The sequence below is a fragment of the Lissotriton vulgaris genome, chromosome 4_1 (assembly GCF_964263255.1).
Source record: "Lissotriton vulgaris chromosome 4_1, aLisVul1.2, whole genome shotgun sequence".
NCBI classification, from domain to species: domain Eukaryota; kingdom Metazoa; phylum Chordata; class Amphibia; order Caudata; family Salamandridae; genus Lissotriton; species Lissotriton vulgaris.
In genome coordinates, this window is record NC_141691.1 from 753,862,848 (window position 1) to 753,879,041 (window position 16,194).

Sequence of the window (16,194 nt, forward strand, 5' to 3'; positions counted from 1 at the left end):
ATTCAGACAACCTGTAGGATTAGTGGTAGAGTGAGGTGGAACTTTTAGAGAAGACAGTGGTTTCATGCTATCATGCAGGTGCTGGTAATTGGCAGTTCTCTTTCTGAGGGCCTAGAGGACAAGGATGGAGATAGCCCTCGTGGAAGATAGCACACAATGACGATCGGAGATGATGTGTATAGGCCTAATCACCAGATGTGGAACTTGTACACGGACTAGTGACACATTGAAAGTAACCTGCTTGGGGTCCCGTGAACGTGAATCTGGGAATGCTTCAGAGGATGCAGGGGGGAAAAACTGAGCACTTTTTCAAGTGCATGCAAGGAAGAGCAGGCCTGTCTGGCGGAGGCTATTGTCTTGTTCAAACTGACTCAGGAAGACTAAATAGTCTTTGAGAGTAGGGCAGATTTTGTGACTGTGGTAGGTTGTAGTGGGCAGAAGTGATTGTGCTTATGGCAGGCAATAGTTTCCTCTCACCGTCGAAGTGAGCAGCAAAAGTGTGTGTAGAAGGGTGAGACATTACAACAGCATAAAAGATGTGGGTTTCTCTTTGTGGCAGCAGATGAAGATAAGTAAATGGTCTGTCTTGAGGTGGTGCATCATTAAGACATGGACGGGCATCCAGCATCAGATGGCAGGGGGCCCTCTATGAGCCATTGAGAAAAGTAAAGCAGAAGAGAATGTGTGCATTACGGGTATAGGCGGGGTTAGGAAAAGCAGACTATGAGGTGAGGTCACCTTCATAGGACCAGGGTTATGATTGAGGAGTGGGGCTTTGGGCAGAGTTCACAGAGAATGAGGGCAAAGAGTACAATTACACAGCATGGTTCAGAAGGCCATCAGTGTCCCCAGTCCCCATGACACCAGTGAGGCATCTATAACTTTAAAAAAGCCTCGACAGTCGACAACATACTACATCAGGAACATTTCCTTTGGACACCACACTACTCTGTGTAAATTGGAGAGTAAATCACATCAGCCCGTACGCCAAGCCAGAAATAACAATGTTACCATTGTACACTACTTGAAATATGCACAGTGCAGAACAAGTCCAATTCTTGATTGCATTATTGAACTGAATTATTTACATGAGTCATCTACAAAGCATGCTTACTTAAAATAGATGTGCGGGGTTTCATCCAACAACTAAAGTGTCACTTGGAACAGAACTGGAGAAGAAAAGGGGAGTAAAACGTTACACTTTTTTCTAGACCTATAAATACAATTTTTCAAGAACTGTGGAGTTGTGCCGATAGAACCCAGGCTATTATAGACCCACCTAACATGTGGTTCTAGTGATCATGTTGACACAACTACGGACCTTCTTTGCTAAAGATTTGCATGTGCACTCGTGCAACGCAAAGCAGTGCAAAAGACCATGTCAATGTATGTTGAATGCCCACATGTGCAGCACTATATTGTGTTGCCTTGTGCGAGCACCCACACAACCTTTAGTAAATACAGGCCCAATAATCATTTTGGAAATGGAGAACGGGGTTTGGCTATTAAGGCACATGACACAAAAAGACGGATAGTGTTTCTTTCATACAACTACTTACATAGAACTGTATAGTATGTTACCCTGGCTTAGGTTTTTTACGAATGTGAAAGTTAATCCTGGTGTTCAAGTCGGACATTTTGTTCAGTTCATAAAGAAACATGACCTCTACCTGGCCAGGGGATAGGTGACTGGGTTGGGTGGGTGGGCAAACCCATAGATAATGTTAGAATACATACCCTTATAGTTGAGAAGGTTTTCGAGTACATTTACTTTTTACTGTATGTATTCCAATTATTGTCACGGTTCTGGTATGTTTTCAAATCATTGTCAGCTCGTTACATAGCTCTAGTGAAAGTTCAAAACAACAAATGATATATAAAAAAAAGATTCGTTGTATTGTGAACATAGGGAAAAGGTACACAGGTCGAGGTCTTCCTGATCTGATAAGCATGTGGGAACTCTTTATGAAATGTAGCAAAACATGTGAACACTTGCTCAGTAGCACCGGTATCACAAAGAGTACCACCAGTGCCACACATGACCTGTTCCCCAGCAACAATACCTCCACCAATACCACAAAAAATAACACCAACAGCACCATCAAGGCTACAAAAAATAACAATCCCAGCATGTCACCATACAGTTGGGTGGGCAGACAATAATTGTGGATAAAGGGGTGAGTGTGTGTGTTATGATCCCATCTAAGGCCTATTAATTTAATCTACCACAAGGAAACAGGAGTAAATGCATGAAATGGCTTCCTTCATAGCACAAGACTAATCCCAAATTCTAATTTAAAAAAAACAGTATTAACTAATAACCACTGGATTAACCACTAACCTTGGGTTTTGGAGTATTATGCCACTTGCCGTCATGTACTACAGTGCCTCTTCAGGAGTAGTTAGCACTATATAAATGTAATTACAATACAATCCATGCATAATACTTTTCTACATTTTAGCATTCCCCATAGATCCAAGTCAACTTTGACAGATGTATGTATGATGAATAATTAATTTAGTCCTGATTTAAATAAAGTGAAGAAATCCATGCTTTTGTAGGCATAAGTCTGATTGAATAGATTTCCATATTTTTGGCATCCAGAAAGGTGCTAGACACTGGCCAGAAAAGACTCACTTTCGTAGATTTCAGTAAAATGTCAGCTCCACAAACTTCTGCACATGTGGATGGTCCACAAAATAGACAAACCAGATGAAAAAGTGCGAGGGGGGTTTGTGTATTTGAACATTCTTTTTTCTTTCTAACATATGAAGACATAAAGGGCCATTATCGCCGCATTAGCGGGACTTTTTCCCGCTAATGCGGCCATAATTTCATCGCCCTATTACCAAGCTGTCGCTAACACCAGTTAGCCACAGCTTGTAGGTGATAGCGGGCATTTAGGGGCCCACTTTGCATGTCAGCGATAATTATCGCTAATGACATGCAAAGTGGGTGTGCCAAGATGTTAGCGACTGAAAACAGTCGCTAACATCGCTATCTCCGATTACCAACTTTTAGAAATATTCGCGCTAAGCGCAAATATCTCCAAAAGCTAACGCCTGCCCTTAGCAGTTCTTAGCCATGTAATCCAATGGTAGATGGATAACATGGCTAAGAGCATTAGCTCGGTAATGCATGAATATCGCTGACTTTTCAGCGATATTCATGCATTTCGGCCGATTTTTATCGCTTAGGAGATAAACCTTGATAATAGCAAGGCTCCTAAGTGATAAAAATAGGCGAAGCACGGCGATAAAATTATTGCCGCTAAACAAGCATAGCGATAATTATCGCTTATGCTTGGTAATACGCCCCCTAATTTCCTTAAAAAAAATTGTGTCTTTAAAGCATTGCACAGTTTAAACAATCCTGCTATGTACACCACGTAACATTAATTGTAATTGCATTTATGTGGCGCTTACTACCGCTGACGAGGCGTCGAAGCGCTTTTTGGCGAGTAGCACACTACTCCGGAACCCAAAAAGGATTAGTGGTGAATTAGTATACAAAATCAGCCAAAATTTACCCAAAACACAAGTCCCATCTAAAAATGCCATATCATATGAAAACCTTCATGCATCATGTCGTGTCTTAATCTCATATTAGATCAAAAAAGAGGTTTTAAAATTCGACAACTGAAATTTATAAAATATAAACAGTCCCATAAAAAGTGCAGAGTGACATCCTTTACTGAGAGTCCACATAACCAAACTCCTGCCTCACCTAATAAATTCTTCAGTGCCTCACCGTAGGTAAATAATGCGTTTAGGCATTTCCTAAACTTTAATATGGCTACATGCATTCCATCATTTGTTCATTTTTCCAGCTAAAGGAACACCGTAGCTTCCTGCAAAGATGCATGCAAGAGCTCTGTTGGTTTCTTTAATGAAACATATTCAAAATGCCTCGATCTGGATTCTGTTTCAAGAAACATTGCGCACATTTCCACGGGCTGCTGCTGCTGCTAATTCTATTTAAATCTATATAAGATTCGTAAACTTGTTTAGAGTGCAACAATAATTTGTACTCAGGAGAAAAATTAGTGCTAACCTGATTATTGACCTTTTTGCAGATTTAGAGTGATTGCTATGCCGAATCACATCAAAATAAAAACCTCAATGGTTCTGCCCAGCATAGGACAAATGCAGACCAAATGCATGTAGAAAACGAGTCTTAGCGGTGCCACTGCAAGTTTTTACGCCTGCACTGGCACCAAAATCTAAATCTGGTGGTATACCAAACAACAAGGTAAAACGAAGGGACATTCATACAATGAAATGTGGGAGCGTGGAGCTGCGCCAAATTTGACAGTGCCACGCTCCGACATTTCCAAAACACAGGAATGCTTTGTATTTACAATAATACGGTGCACCCCTGTTTTTTCCCTAGTGCTGGTGCTAATATTAGCAGCCTAACACCAACACAGGCACCCTTGCGCCCTTTTTTAGGTCTCGCCTGTCGATGCGCATGCGCATCGAGCAAGCGAGAGTATTGGGACTTATCCACTCTTTCCCCAACTTGCAAGGAATCGTGGCGATTCCTTGCAGTGCCCGTGACTTTTAAGCTCAATGCGCATGCGCATTGAGCTTAAAAGCGCGTGCACGTCCGTCTTGGTTTACCCGCTCCGCCCCCTCCACTTCCCGCCGTCTCGCATTTCCCCTGCCGCATCAAAGGCTTTCACGGCCGGCCGGCCATGCTTTCAGTTTCACGACCGGCCGGCCGTGTGAATTACATTCCAAAGCCCGCTCTCCCTGCTCCGCCCCCTGCTCCGGCCGAGACGCATTTCTCCTCCCTCCTCCCCCCTCCTGGGTCAGGTTACCCTGCTTTCTCTTTCGTTTTTTTTTTCACTTGGCACCCCTACAGCCAGCACACACTTGCTGTATTGGAGGAAGACAGACGGTTGACTGTACATTAAAAAGTGCTCTGCTACAAAGTACTGTTTCTTTTCAGAAACTATACATTTTTTGGAAGAGAGATGCTTTTCCTGGAAAGGTAGGCCAATACTGGAAAGGTAGGCTAGTACACTGAATGTGTAACTCTTAAAAGAAATGAGTACAGTGACTGTAGTTCAAATGTAATATCTTGTAGTTCTACACTATATCAAGTGGGATTCTCGGAAAAGTCTACAAAGCACGACAGGTGCATTCGAAATTCAGAGAGAAGAGATCGATCACTACTCTGACTGGGCTGAACCTCGATGTCAGACTTAACTCTTGATGTCCGAGGAAACGAATATCTGAAAACAATCTACTCCCCCAGCAGGCACATTTCCTCCACTAGCAGGCACATTTCAGTTCCATTAAATCAAGGCAGTATTCCAAAAGGGTAGCCTTCATTCCGTAAAATCTCTACACTCATTGAAGAATAAACATTTTTAAGACTACGTTGCTAACCTATTGATAGGAAACCCTAAATTGTAAACACCTTTTCATTTCCTGGCTGTTCGGCTCCGGTCAGGAAGCTGTCGCTATATTTTGCAAAAGGAATGCACATCATTCCTACATGCCATCCCTCCCGGGGCAGTCAGGAAGCTCCCGCACCCGGGACTTACCCCGTTTCCCTAGTTGCTCCTGCCTGACTTTCGACTTACAGGACTTCAAAAACCGCAGTGAGGAATAGCCAATGAGAGAGCAACGTTGCATCGACTGACACCTGAAGGGCGGTACTCTGAGGACTACACGGCGCCTGCGATTGGATAGAAAAGAGAAGTTCCGGAAATAATTTTCGGCTCACTGGGAAAATACTGTTATACCCCGGAAGAAATATCGTACCGGCCACAGGAAATGAACGGCCAAGTCGTATGCGAACCGGTAAACAGATGTGCGTTCAGATCTGCGTTTCTGTACATTTTATGTAGTCGGGTCGCTGTATGTTGTGAAAAAGACACTGACGAACCGTCTGCAGAGAGCTCCTGACTGTTCCCTCACCCTCACTCACTCACCCTCAACCCCTCACCCTCAACCCCTCACCCTCAACCTCAACCCCTCACCCTCAACCCCTCACTCACCCTCACTCACCCTCACTCACCCTCAACCCCTCACCCTCACGCACCCTCAACCCCTCAAACTCACCCTCACTCACCCTCAACCCCTCACCCACCCTCACCCTCACTCACCCTGACCATCACTCACCCTCAACCCCTCACTCACCCTCAACCTCTCTCACCCTCACTCTCACTCATCCTCACTCACCCTCAACCCCTCACCCTCACTCACCCTCACTCACCCTCAACCCCTCCCCCTCGACCCCTCCCCCTCAACCCCTCACCCTCACCCTCACTCACCCTCACTCACCCTCAACCCCTCACTCACCCTCAACCCCTCACCCTCAACCCCTCACCCACCCTCACCCTCACTCACCCTGACCATCACTCACCCTCAACCCCTCACTCACCCTCAACCCCTCACTCACCCTCACTCTCACTCATCCTCACTCACCCTCAACCCCTCACCCTCACTCACCCTCACTCACCCTCACTCACCCTCAACCCCTCACCCTCAACCCCTCACCCCCTCACTCACCCTCACTCTCACTCATCCTCACTCACCCTCAACCCCTCACCCTCACTCACCCTCACTCACCCTCAACCCCTCACCCTCACTCACTCACCCTCAACCCCTCACCCTCAACCCCTCACTCACCCTCACTCTCACTCATCCTCACTCAACCACCCTCAACGTCACTCACCCTCAACCCCTCACCCTCAACCCCTCACCCTCTCACCCTCAACCCCTCACCCTCAAACCCTCACCCACCCACCCTCAACCCCTCACCCTCACTCACTCACTCTCAACCCCTCACCCTCAACCCCTCACTAACCCTCACTCTCACTCATCCTCACTCAACCACCCTCAACCTCACTCACCCTCAACCCCTCACCCTCAACCCCTCACCCTCACTCACTCACCCTCAACCCCTCACCCTCAAACCCTCACCCTCACTCACCCACCCTCAACCCCTCACCCTCACTCACTCACCCTCAACCCCTCACTCTCACTCACTCACCCTCACTCACCCTCAACCCCTCCCCCTCGACCCCTCCCCCTCAACCCCTCACTCACCCTCAACCCCTCACTCACCCTCAACCCCTCACTCACCCTCAACCCCTCACCCTCAACCCCTCACCCACCCTCAACCCCTCCCCCTCAACCCCTCACCCTCACTCACCCTCAACCCCTCACCCTCACTCACCCTCAACCCCTCACCCTCACTCACTCACCCTCAACCCCTCACCCTCAACCCCTCACCCTCAACCCCTCACCCTCACTCACTCACCCTCAACCCCTCACCCTCAACCCCTCACCCTCACTCACTCACCCTCAACCCCTCACCCTCAACCCCTCACTCACCCTCACTCTCACTCACCCTCACTCACCCTCACTCACCCTCACTCACCCTCACTCACCCTCACTCACCCTCAACCCCTCACTCACCCTCACTCATCCTCACTCACCCTCAACCCCTCACCCTCAACCCCTCACCCTCAAACCCTCACCCTCAAACCCTCACCCTCACTCACCCACCCTCAACCCCTCACCCTCACTCACTCACCCTCAACCCCTCACCCTCACTCACTCACCCTCAACCCCTCCCCCTCGACCCCTCCCCCTCAACCCCTCACTCCCCCTCAACCCCTCACTCACCCTCAACCCCTCACTCACCCTCAACCCCTCACCCTCAACCCCTCACCCACCCTCAACCCCTCCCCCTCAACCCCTCACCCTCACTCACCCTCAACCCCTCACCCTCACTCACCCTCAACCCCTCACCCTCACTCACTCACCCTCAACCCCTCACTCACCCTCACTCTCACTCACCCTCACTCACCCTCACTCACCCTCACTCATCCTCACTCACCCTCACTCACCCTCAACCCCTCACTCACCCTCAACCCCTCACTCACCCTCAACCCCTCACCCTCACCCTCACCCACCCTCAACCCCTCACCCTAACTCACACTCACCCTCACTCACCCTCACCCTCACTCACCCTCACTCTCATTCACCCTCAACCCCTCACTCACCCTCAACCCCTCACTCACCCTCACTCACCCTCACTCACCCTCACCCACCCTCAGCCTCACTCACCCTCAACCCCTCACCCTCACACAGTGCAATAGGTCTCGGAGCATTTGAGTTAGAGCTTTTAGAATTGTTTATGGCTTTTTTTATTTGTAATTCTTTAGCATTGGCTACAGGAAACAAAAATGCTAAAGATTTACAAAAAAACCCATAAACAATTCTAAAAGCACTAACTCTAATGCTGCGAGACCTATTGCATTTCCAATGCTTGTTGCACATAGCAATCATTAATGGCGATTTGTTACTTCTATGTGTGCTGCAGAATGTAGCACACATAGAAGTAGCAAATCGTCAATATTTAATGACTATTTATGTACAGGAAGGGACACTTTCCTGCACATAAACAATCATTCATGGCGTTTTGTTCTTTCTCTCTGTGCTGCAGAATACACTACACATAGAAAAAGCAAAAACGAAGGAGAAATAAATGTATTTCTCCTTGTATCGCTATTCTAACACCTGCTGTTGCATGGACTTAGATTTTGGCGGTGCCTCAGGTTTTCACTACTGAAAACGCACCTCTTCCCCTGATCCATCCCTTTTTCCTTGGTCACTCCACTTACGCTGCTGTCTTGGTTTTAGCGCTGGGATGCTTCCGGGTTACTATGCGCTCTATAAAACCCACATTCATTCATTCATTCATTCATTCATTAATTCATTCTTTTAAATCTGCTGCACCGTTAAAAAGCAATGGCTGTTGCAGTGAAACGACCACAGCAACACCCATTACATGACCCTTATATTTACAAAGCGGTGAGAAGTCACAAAAAGTTGCTTAACGCCACTTTGTAAATATCGAACAGGGCATTGCGAAACAGGAACGTCGTTAAAAGTGTAGTTACTGTGGCGCAATGCCCTTGTAAATATGCCCCTCAGTCTATCATATAGAAGAGTTTTCTGAACTAAACCCCCCACCCCCCTCCAGCCCCGCCCCACCCCACAAGTTTTAATTCGGGCCCTTATTTTATCTCAGTTGAGTGCTGTTCTTCCCTCGCTGTGCTCTCCTCTTTTTTTTAGGTCTAGGTTAGAGAAAGCTTTCATTGTTTCTAGCCTCATGTTTTTCAAAAAAATCATTGACAATAATTACAAATAGAGGATATTTAAGTCAGCTCTCTTCATCCAGTGATCTGTTCCATTCACATTTTGCTTATGCCCACCACAACATACAGCATGACGTAAGCAGGTCAGCCCAAGAAACCTATTAACTTTCTTCACTGTAAGTGACCGCATTTTGTTCTTGCACACCTGCCTAAAAAGTAGTCCACTTCAGTGTGAGGGCTGGAAGGCAAAATTCTGTTTTAATGTTTTTCTTTTTTTCAATTAATACATACGATGGATCATCGTTTACTTCCTTTTTTACACACCTGCACACCATCTTTTAGCAGCAGTATCTTTACTTTTTGTTACTTTTACAATTGTAATGTTTAGCGCATATATTTGATCACAAAAAGAAGTACATAAAAAAACTTGCAGGTTTGCTATGGCTAGACATATTGGCTTTGCTAATGCTTGGTTTCTCAGTGTCTTCTTCACAGACCCTAAACTCTATGCCGGTCTTCTGTTTCTGTTTCCCTTACCTTATCGTTTTCTTATTTACAGCCTTCCTCTCACTAGTCTACTCTCGGCTTCCGCAGTGTTTTGACTCGTTCTTTATACTCAGCCTCACAAACGCTACCTGTTGTTCCTCGTTTCCGGTCGATGTGCTTGCATTTATTCACCTAATTTTTCATTCTTTATGGAGTTCTCTTCTTTAAGATTTCTGTCTGTTATCTAATTTGAATTAATTTCATGCCCTCCCGAAATTTACTTTCACATCTCAACCTACCCTGTTCTTTGCTTTTCATTTTTCGAAGATCAATTTATTACGGTTTCAAATGTTGTTGTTGTTGTTGTTGTTGTTGTTGTAATTGATTCGTTGTATCACATTACCATTCTTTAAAAGATGCACAGTGATTTGTGAAATACCACAGTAAATAAAGGGCTCAAATCGAGGGTAGACGCGCGTAGACACAGTCTACCTACTAGTTTGAGAGTGTAGATGCTTCTATCCTGCAAAGCTGGCCATTTTCAGCTGAGTGCCATGTTCCTATCCTACTTCTCCCAATATTTTCAGATAAATGCTGAGCTCGTCCTGGTGTCATCTTCTGACACTGGGACACTTTCAGCAGTTCCTGCACATTGTATACAGCAGCAACGTGTAGGGTGTATGCAGAGAAAGGGCTTATCAGATTCCAGCTTTGCTTATAACAAAAGCCAGAGTCAAGTGGTCATTGGACCTTGTTTTTTTGGAGTAACCTTGGTGGGAGCCATAGGATCCTCACACTTAGATACAAGGGGGGGGTACCTAAGAGAGGTATGCTTTTCACCTTGTTCAGTCCCTGTATATCAGAGAAATGCATGCGCTGTAAGAGTGTCAGATGTGTTGGTCTATCCCAGTATTTACACAAATAACAATTTAAATACCACTATTTTATTTTATAGCGCTGTGCTACTCATCACAATGCATTATCAGGGCACTTTACATCACATATACACATTGACAATAAATCCTATGTGTGTAAATCAATGTACAGGATGTGTTACATAGGACAGTGAGGGTTATAAGGTATAGGAGCCACATGTCCTTCATACCTCACTGTGATGTATTAGGATTGCAATTTATGAACTACAAGAAACAAAAGGATCTCCGTCTTAAAAGCATTAACCCACTTACTCAATACATAAAATACAAATCTGTCATCTAAGTGTCAAATAATGTGCTTTGCATGAGACCTATTAACCCTCTATGCTACTTTGATTCAAAACTAGGATTAGGCAAAACACAGGTATCCCCAGCAAATACGGTATCCTTCTGCGTTATCTTACCATTAATATTATGCTCTGAGATTTAGCAGGCATACAAAATATCTGCATCAGGTGCCTTAACCCTATAAGATAATTTAACATATACAGACATTGCAACCAGTTTAAGCAGAACAGATTTACTGCCACGTTTCTCATTGGTGCCAGTTTATTTGTGGCAAGGTTTAAACAAATAAATGTATAAGTTGAGGCCCAGATTTTGCGTTGGGCTGTGTCAATATTTTGGGCCAACCCCAATAAAAAATCGTGTGTTAAATATTGTAATAATAGACCTGCTAAACATATGTGAGGTCCTAAGATCTGATGTCACTTCTAGTGATGTCATGTGTTGCAATGTCACTTCCTGTGATGCCACACGCTATGTCACGTGCCATGATGTCACTTCCTGTGGTGTCACATGCGGTGGTGTCACTTCCTTTGGTGTCCCACTCGATGATGTCAACCCCCCATTCTGCCTAAGTTAGTGAGTCCCCCTCTACTGTTTTTTAGGACTTGAGATCGGACCATATACATGTAATCAATAAATAAAACATAATGTCCAGATGCACCCACTTCTGTTTTCTTGACAAAACCTGACAGGCCTGTTGTGTTTTTCTGTCTTACAGTGGGCTTGCCGCGCTACCAGCATCATTCATCGCCAGTCTGCGACAGGAAAGATTTTGTCTTGAACTTTAATGGGATATCTTCTTTTCATCCGTCGGCGAGCGGATCATACTACCATCACCACCACCACCAAAGCATGTGTCAGGACATCAAGCCATGCGTGATGTGAGCTGAGCCCTGATAATAATATAACCAAAGGCTGGGGCAGCAGTTCTCAGTGAGTGCCAGACCGCAGGAGGGGGCCTGGCGCGAGTACCAGCACCGTCAGCATCCTCCGGGTGCCTCTTCTCTCCCTAGAGAACAGATATTCTGTGTGGTAGACGGTGCATAGGAATTGTTCTGTCTCCAGGGCTGGGCGTGGCCTTTTGCACTGCTGGAGTCAGTGGAAACTTCTTTATGTTGACACGGAATCAAGGTAAACTGAGTTCGAAATGCAGCTCCCCACTTAATTGAGTGAATTGTATGATCCTGGGCAGTTCATCTTCTCTCACTGCACCTCAGTTTGGTGGTGTCAAATTGGGAGCTTAAAGAAGGACATCGACAACACCAATAACTGCTACAATATACTTTTAAAACGGGACTCTATTCAGCCTTAAAGTGTTTACAGGTGATTGAATTTCTGACTGGTGTGTTGTTTTATTGCAATTTCCACACTCACAAAGAAGACGTCTGACAGTCACCAATCACCAGTGTGTGCATTATCCACAAGCATTTTTTTCGTATGCAACTTATTTTCATAGACAAAATAAACAGCGCTGAAAAGAATTTGTTTTCTTACATTTCAGAGTTAACGAACCCAGTCTTCACACCAGAGCCTCTTTGTCGGTCCCATATGTTTGTTAGGATATATTTAAGTGAGTTCTGTGTCAGTTGTACCCTCCTATGAGGGATTTACACGTTCTGGCTTTTATTTTTTTAAAATGTTAAGTATTTTATTGATAGTCGTGTATATTCACACACTATGCTTTGCTTACTTCAAAAGGACATATTTGCACTTATGTATACTTAAAGTTGTGTCCAAAACATATCGATGGAAAATGTTATCATTAAAAATTGCAACGTGGACTTACACCCCAAGTCTTTTTCTGCCGTGGACTTGCCATATCACCAAATGATCCTTGTTGTTTGTTCCTCACAGAGGTGGCTTCACCCAAAATCAGTTGGTCGCCATCCTGTCTTTTGTATGAAGTTCCTGCAGCCGAAGGGGGTCCAGAACCACATATTTATCCTAATTTGGAGATGTGGAGCCTCATTCTCTCTTGTTATATCATGCACGGCTCCTTTCATTGTCAAAACATCCTTACTTTTATTCTATATTTAATTATATGTATGTTTGTGTGTGAGCCAACGAAATACCCCAGAAAAACCTTTAGTTAAAGGGATATTAAGGTTGCATTGCAAAACCTAAAAATCATTGGACCTCACCAGTTATAGAGAGCAGTGCAGCCAGGACTTGATCTATGATTCACTGCTCATTAACTCACACTGCATGTGATTGGTTGGTGAGTCCATACTGTCACCGCAATTCGCCTGCTATAAGCTGACGCCTGAGTTTCGGTCACACCATGTGGTCAGCACCGCCTACACCAGCGGAGACTGGGCAGAGAGTCTACTGTGGGTGCAGGGCCTGGCCTCGAGTCAGAGCCTGCATTTCGATTCGGAGTGTGTGAGCTCCCTTATGGCACTAGACCCGCAAATAGGTTGCAGATTCACAGCCAATATGTATATATGTGATGTGTAGTCATGGATGGTCCACGTGTTCCATGGAAAATACATATTTTGATTTGACTGTAACTCTGGGACCAGTGGACAGAACTGCATGAAATTTCATTCTTTTGACATGCCAATTTTCGTGCGGATCCATGCAGGGGGAAAACGTTGGAGGGGGAGGCAAGTGTTTTAAAGTAGATCTGTGTTCTTTTGTTGCTTTGGTGTCCATTCAATAGGTTTTGACATATAAGCATTTAAAAAAAGGTGCTGTGTGAGCTTTAAAGGGTTAACATATTTGTATATCTGTGCAATTTAAAATCACAAATTTTGATTTGCTACTCCTCTCAATCAAATCTTGAATTTTTTGACAAATGTGATTGGTTGGAGAAGGGCTCTGAAAATTTCTTTAGCACATTTTTGAAAATGTCACATTCATAGGTATCTGACCAAAGAGGTTGCATGTGGACACCCAGAGGCATGAACAACCTTTATCCCACACCAGAAAAAAAGCTTAGAAATTGGAGCACGATTCGTAAACCAGAAAGCAAACACAGTCCCATAAGCAGCTGTTTTAATGTCAGATTCAACTGCCATTTTGTGATTGATTTGCAAATCGGTTACAATGTTTGTCTTTTGCACAGCAGAAAAAGAATTCCACTGGCAAGGGAGATACTCAAATAAGTGTCTGACCTCTGGGCACAGGCAGTAGTGACTAGAGGAGTGGGAAACACAAGGTGTTTGTGCACAGGGCTTTGCTAGATACTATGCCCATTGCCCAACTCTTGGGACTCTTGGCATCCCCTTGAAGTGCCCGTCCTCTTGACACTCACAGCTCATAGTGCTCGTGGGGGAAGGGGTGGGGCTGTTGCCTTCCCCGAGGACTTACTATCAGGGAACTACTTCTTCTAAGTTGGGGATAATAATAATAATAATAATAATAATAATAATAATAATAATAATAATAATAAGAGTTCTGAGCCGTGGAACTACTTTGGGGCCTTTTAGAGAATGCCTTAGTTGTATTTTTGTCTCCCCCCCTCTTTCAATTGGTGGGAATCCTGCCACCCTTGTGGTGATCTGCCTATGATACCTTCTTATTGATCCTGGTACTGATCCTGTGCTCCGCCTCCTTAGCAAGCTCCCAGGGGGCATGGAGCTTACTGTCAATCGGGTATTGGCGCAGATCTGGAACACAAAGATTGAACATGTGCTCCTTTGCAATCAAAGTGTACAGCCCCTAATAATCCTTTACTTCACTGCCATTCCCCCAACCATTCAGTGCCTTGCTAAAGAAAGCAATGGAATCCACCCAGGTCTGATTGGCCAGTTTGTGACTATCCCTGAGCTTCTACCTATACCATTCTGGGGCAAAGCCGTACTTCCTCATAAGGGCTTCCTTCATGGGGGGAGGGGGTAATACTTCATCCTGTCCCCTTAGGGTGTCTCTCCCCTCACCGAGGATGTGCTTCCACCGACTAGCCCCCCAATCCTCCCCATGGATCTTGTGCATTTTTAAAGCAGTCTCAAAGGCTTCACCCCATTTGTCAGTATTTTACCCCATAACAAAGTCAGGCAACAGACCTTTTGGGATATTAACCCTCTAGGTCTCCAGAGGGCACTGCAGGTATGCTGCTACCATCACTGCTGGACCCTGCCTGCCTGGCCGTGTGGTACAGCTACCTGAGACTCAGTTCATGAGCCAGCAAGATTTTCTTCTCCGCCAAGGCTTTCTCAGCCTTTTTCCGTTCTGCCTCAATGGCCAGTTTCATCTCCTCTATCCTGAGCTTGGCCATCTCCAGCCTGAACTCCCTCTCTGCCTTCCTGTCCACCAGCTCCTCTCAGCAGATTTCTTCCTCTCAGGACTGACCTCAAATTCTCTCCTTGCTTTCCACCTCATCATCTCTTTCTGTTCCAGTAACAAGTGATTGCTGGACTTCCACCCAGGCCCTCAGCAGCTTTTGCAGCTCCACCTTCCTGGTGGTGCTCTTGTCCAAAAATCTCCTATCCTTACAGAACTCCTTGAGCTGGGCCACAGTGTAGGACTCCCTTTTAGCTAGCTCAAACCCCATACGTGTAGAGGTGGGTTCAGGCAAAATACTTAGAGCAAACACTTAATGCCCAAAGGTAAATCCAGGAGAATTTAGGACTCATTAGGTCTCAGATACAGGATGGTGGTGTATTCTAGATCACTTTATGGCACTGCGCAAACACAAGTCCTTATCCTCACTGCTGATCACCAATGTGAGAAATTTGATTGCTGGTTCACTAGGATGCGAGCCCTGGTCAAGCAGCAACCACAATTCTTGTCAGGGTAAGGCACAAACCAACTGTACATTTACCTGTGCTCATCCCTCTGGAAGCTGGGCAAAGAGCAGTCAAGCTTAACTTGGAGGCAATGTGAAAAATACTTGTGCAACACTATAAACAGTAATAAAGTGAAAAACACCACCCAAATAGGATCCCACACCAAGTTAGAACAAGCATTTGCAATGCAATCGGTCTCGCCTTTGAGACCTTTTATGTATTTAGCTATATAGCACATCTACTGTTCTTTAACATGAAGGAAAAGTAACGACCAAACTGCATGACACGCCAGTTATGGGAACACATGGAGAGAAATATTAGCTTTCAGCGGGAAATAGTATAGTCCAAGGCTCTGTTTTTAATATAAAATCAGGGCCTTCGGTGGTCATATCACTGAAAATACAAGAGTTGAAAAATATATTGTTGTCTACGGATGTTTGCGGAAGACAATTACTATGGACTGTAATCTAGAGAATGCTAAAGTGATTCTGGTATTTTACTGACCTCTGCTGGTCGTTTTCTATCAAGAAAGTTAAATAGAGGCAGTTGCCAGAAAAAAGAAAGTCCCTCAGCAGAAAGCAAGTCTGGTCGTTTTCTATCAAGACAGTTAAATAAAGGCAGTTGAACAAG

The 16,194-nt window shown here is 45.0% G+C and overlaps 1 protein-coding gene across 1 annotated transcript in view; it reads left to right on the forward strand.

Moving 5' to 3' along the window:
* The window catches only part of FOXF2 (forkhead box F2), a 34,371-nt gene extending 21,756 nt beyond the window's left edge, over nt 1-12,615 (forward strand). Inside the window, exon 2 of the mRNA XM_086965059.1 lies at nt 11,553-12,615. Within this exon, the coding sequence (XP_086821185.1) occupies nt 11,553-11,719 (167 nt within the window). The 3' untranslated portion in view covers nt 11,720-12,615. The remainder of the gene's footprint in view (nt 1-11,552) is intronic.
* The last annotated feature ends 3,579 nt before the right edge of the window (nt 12,616-16,194 follow it).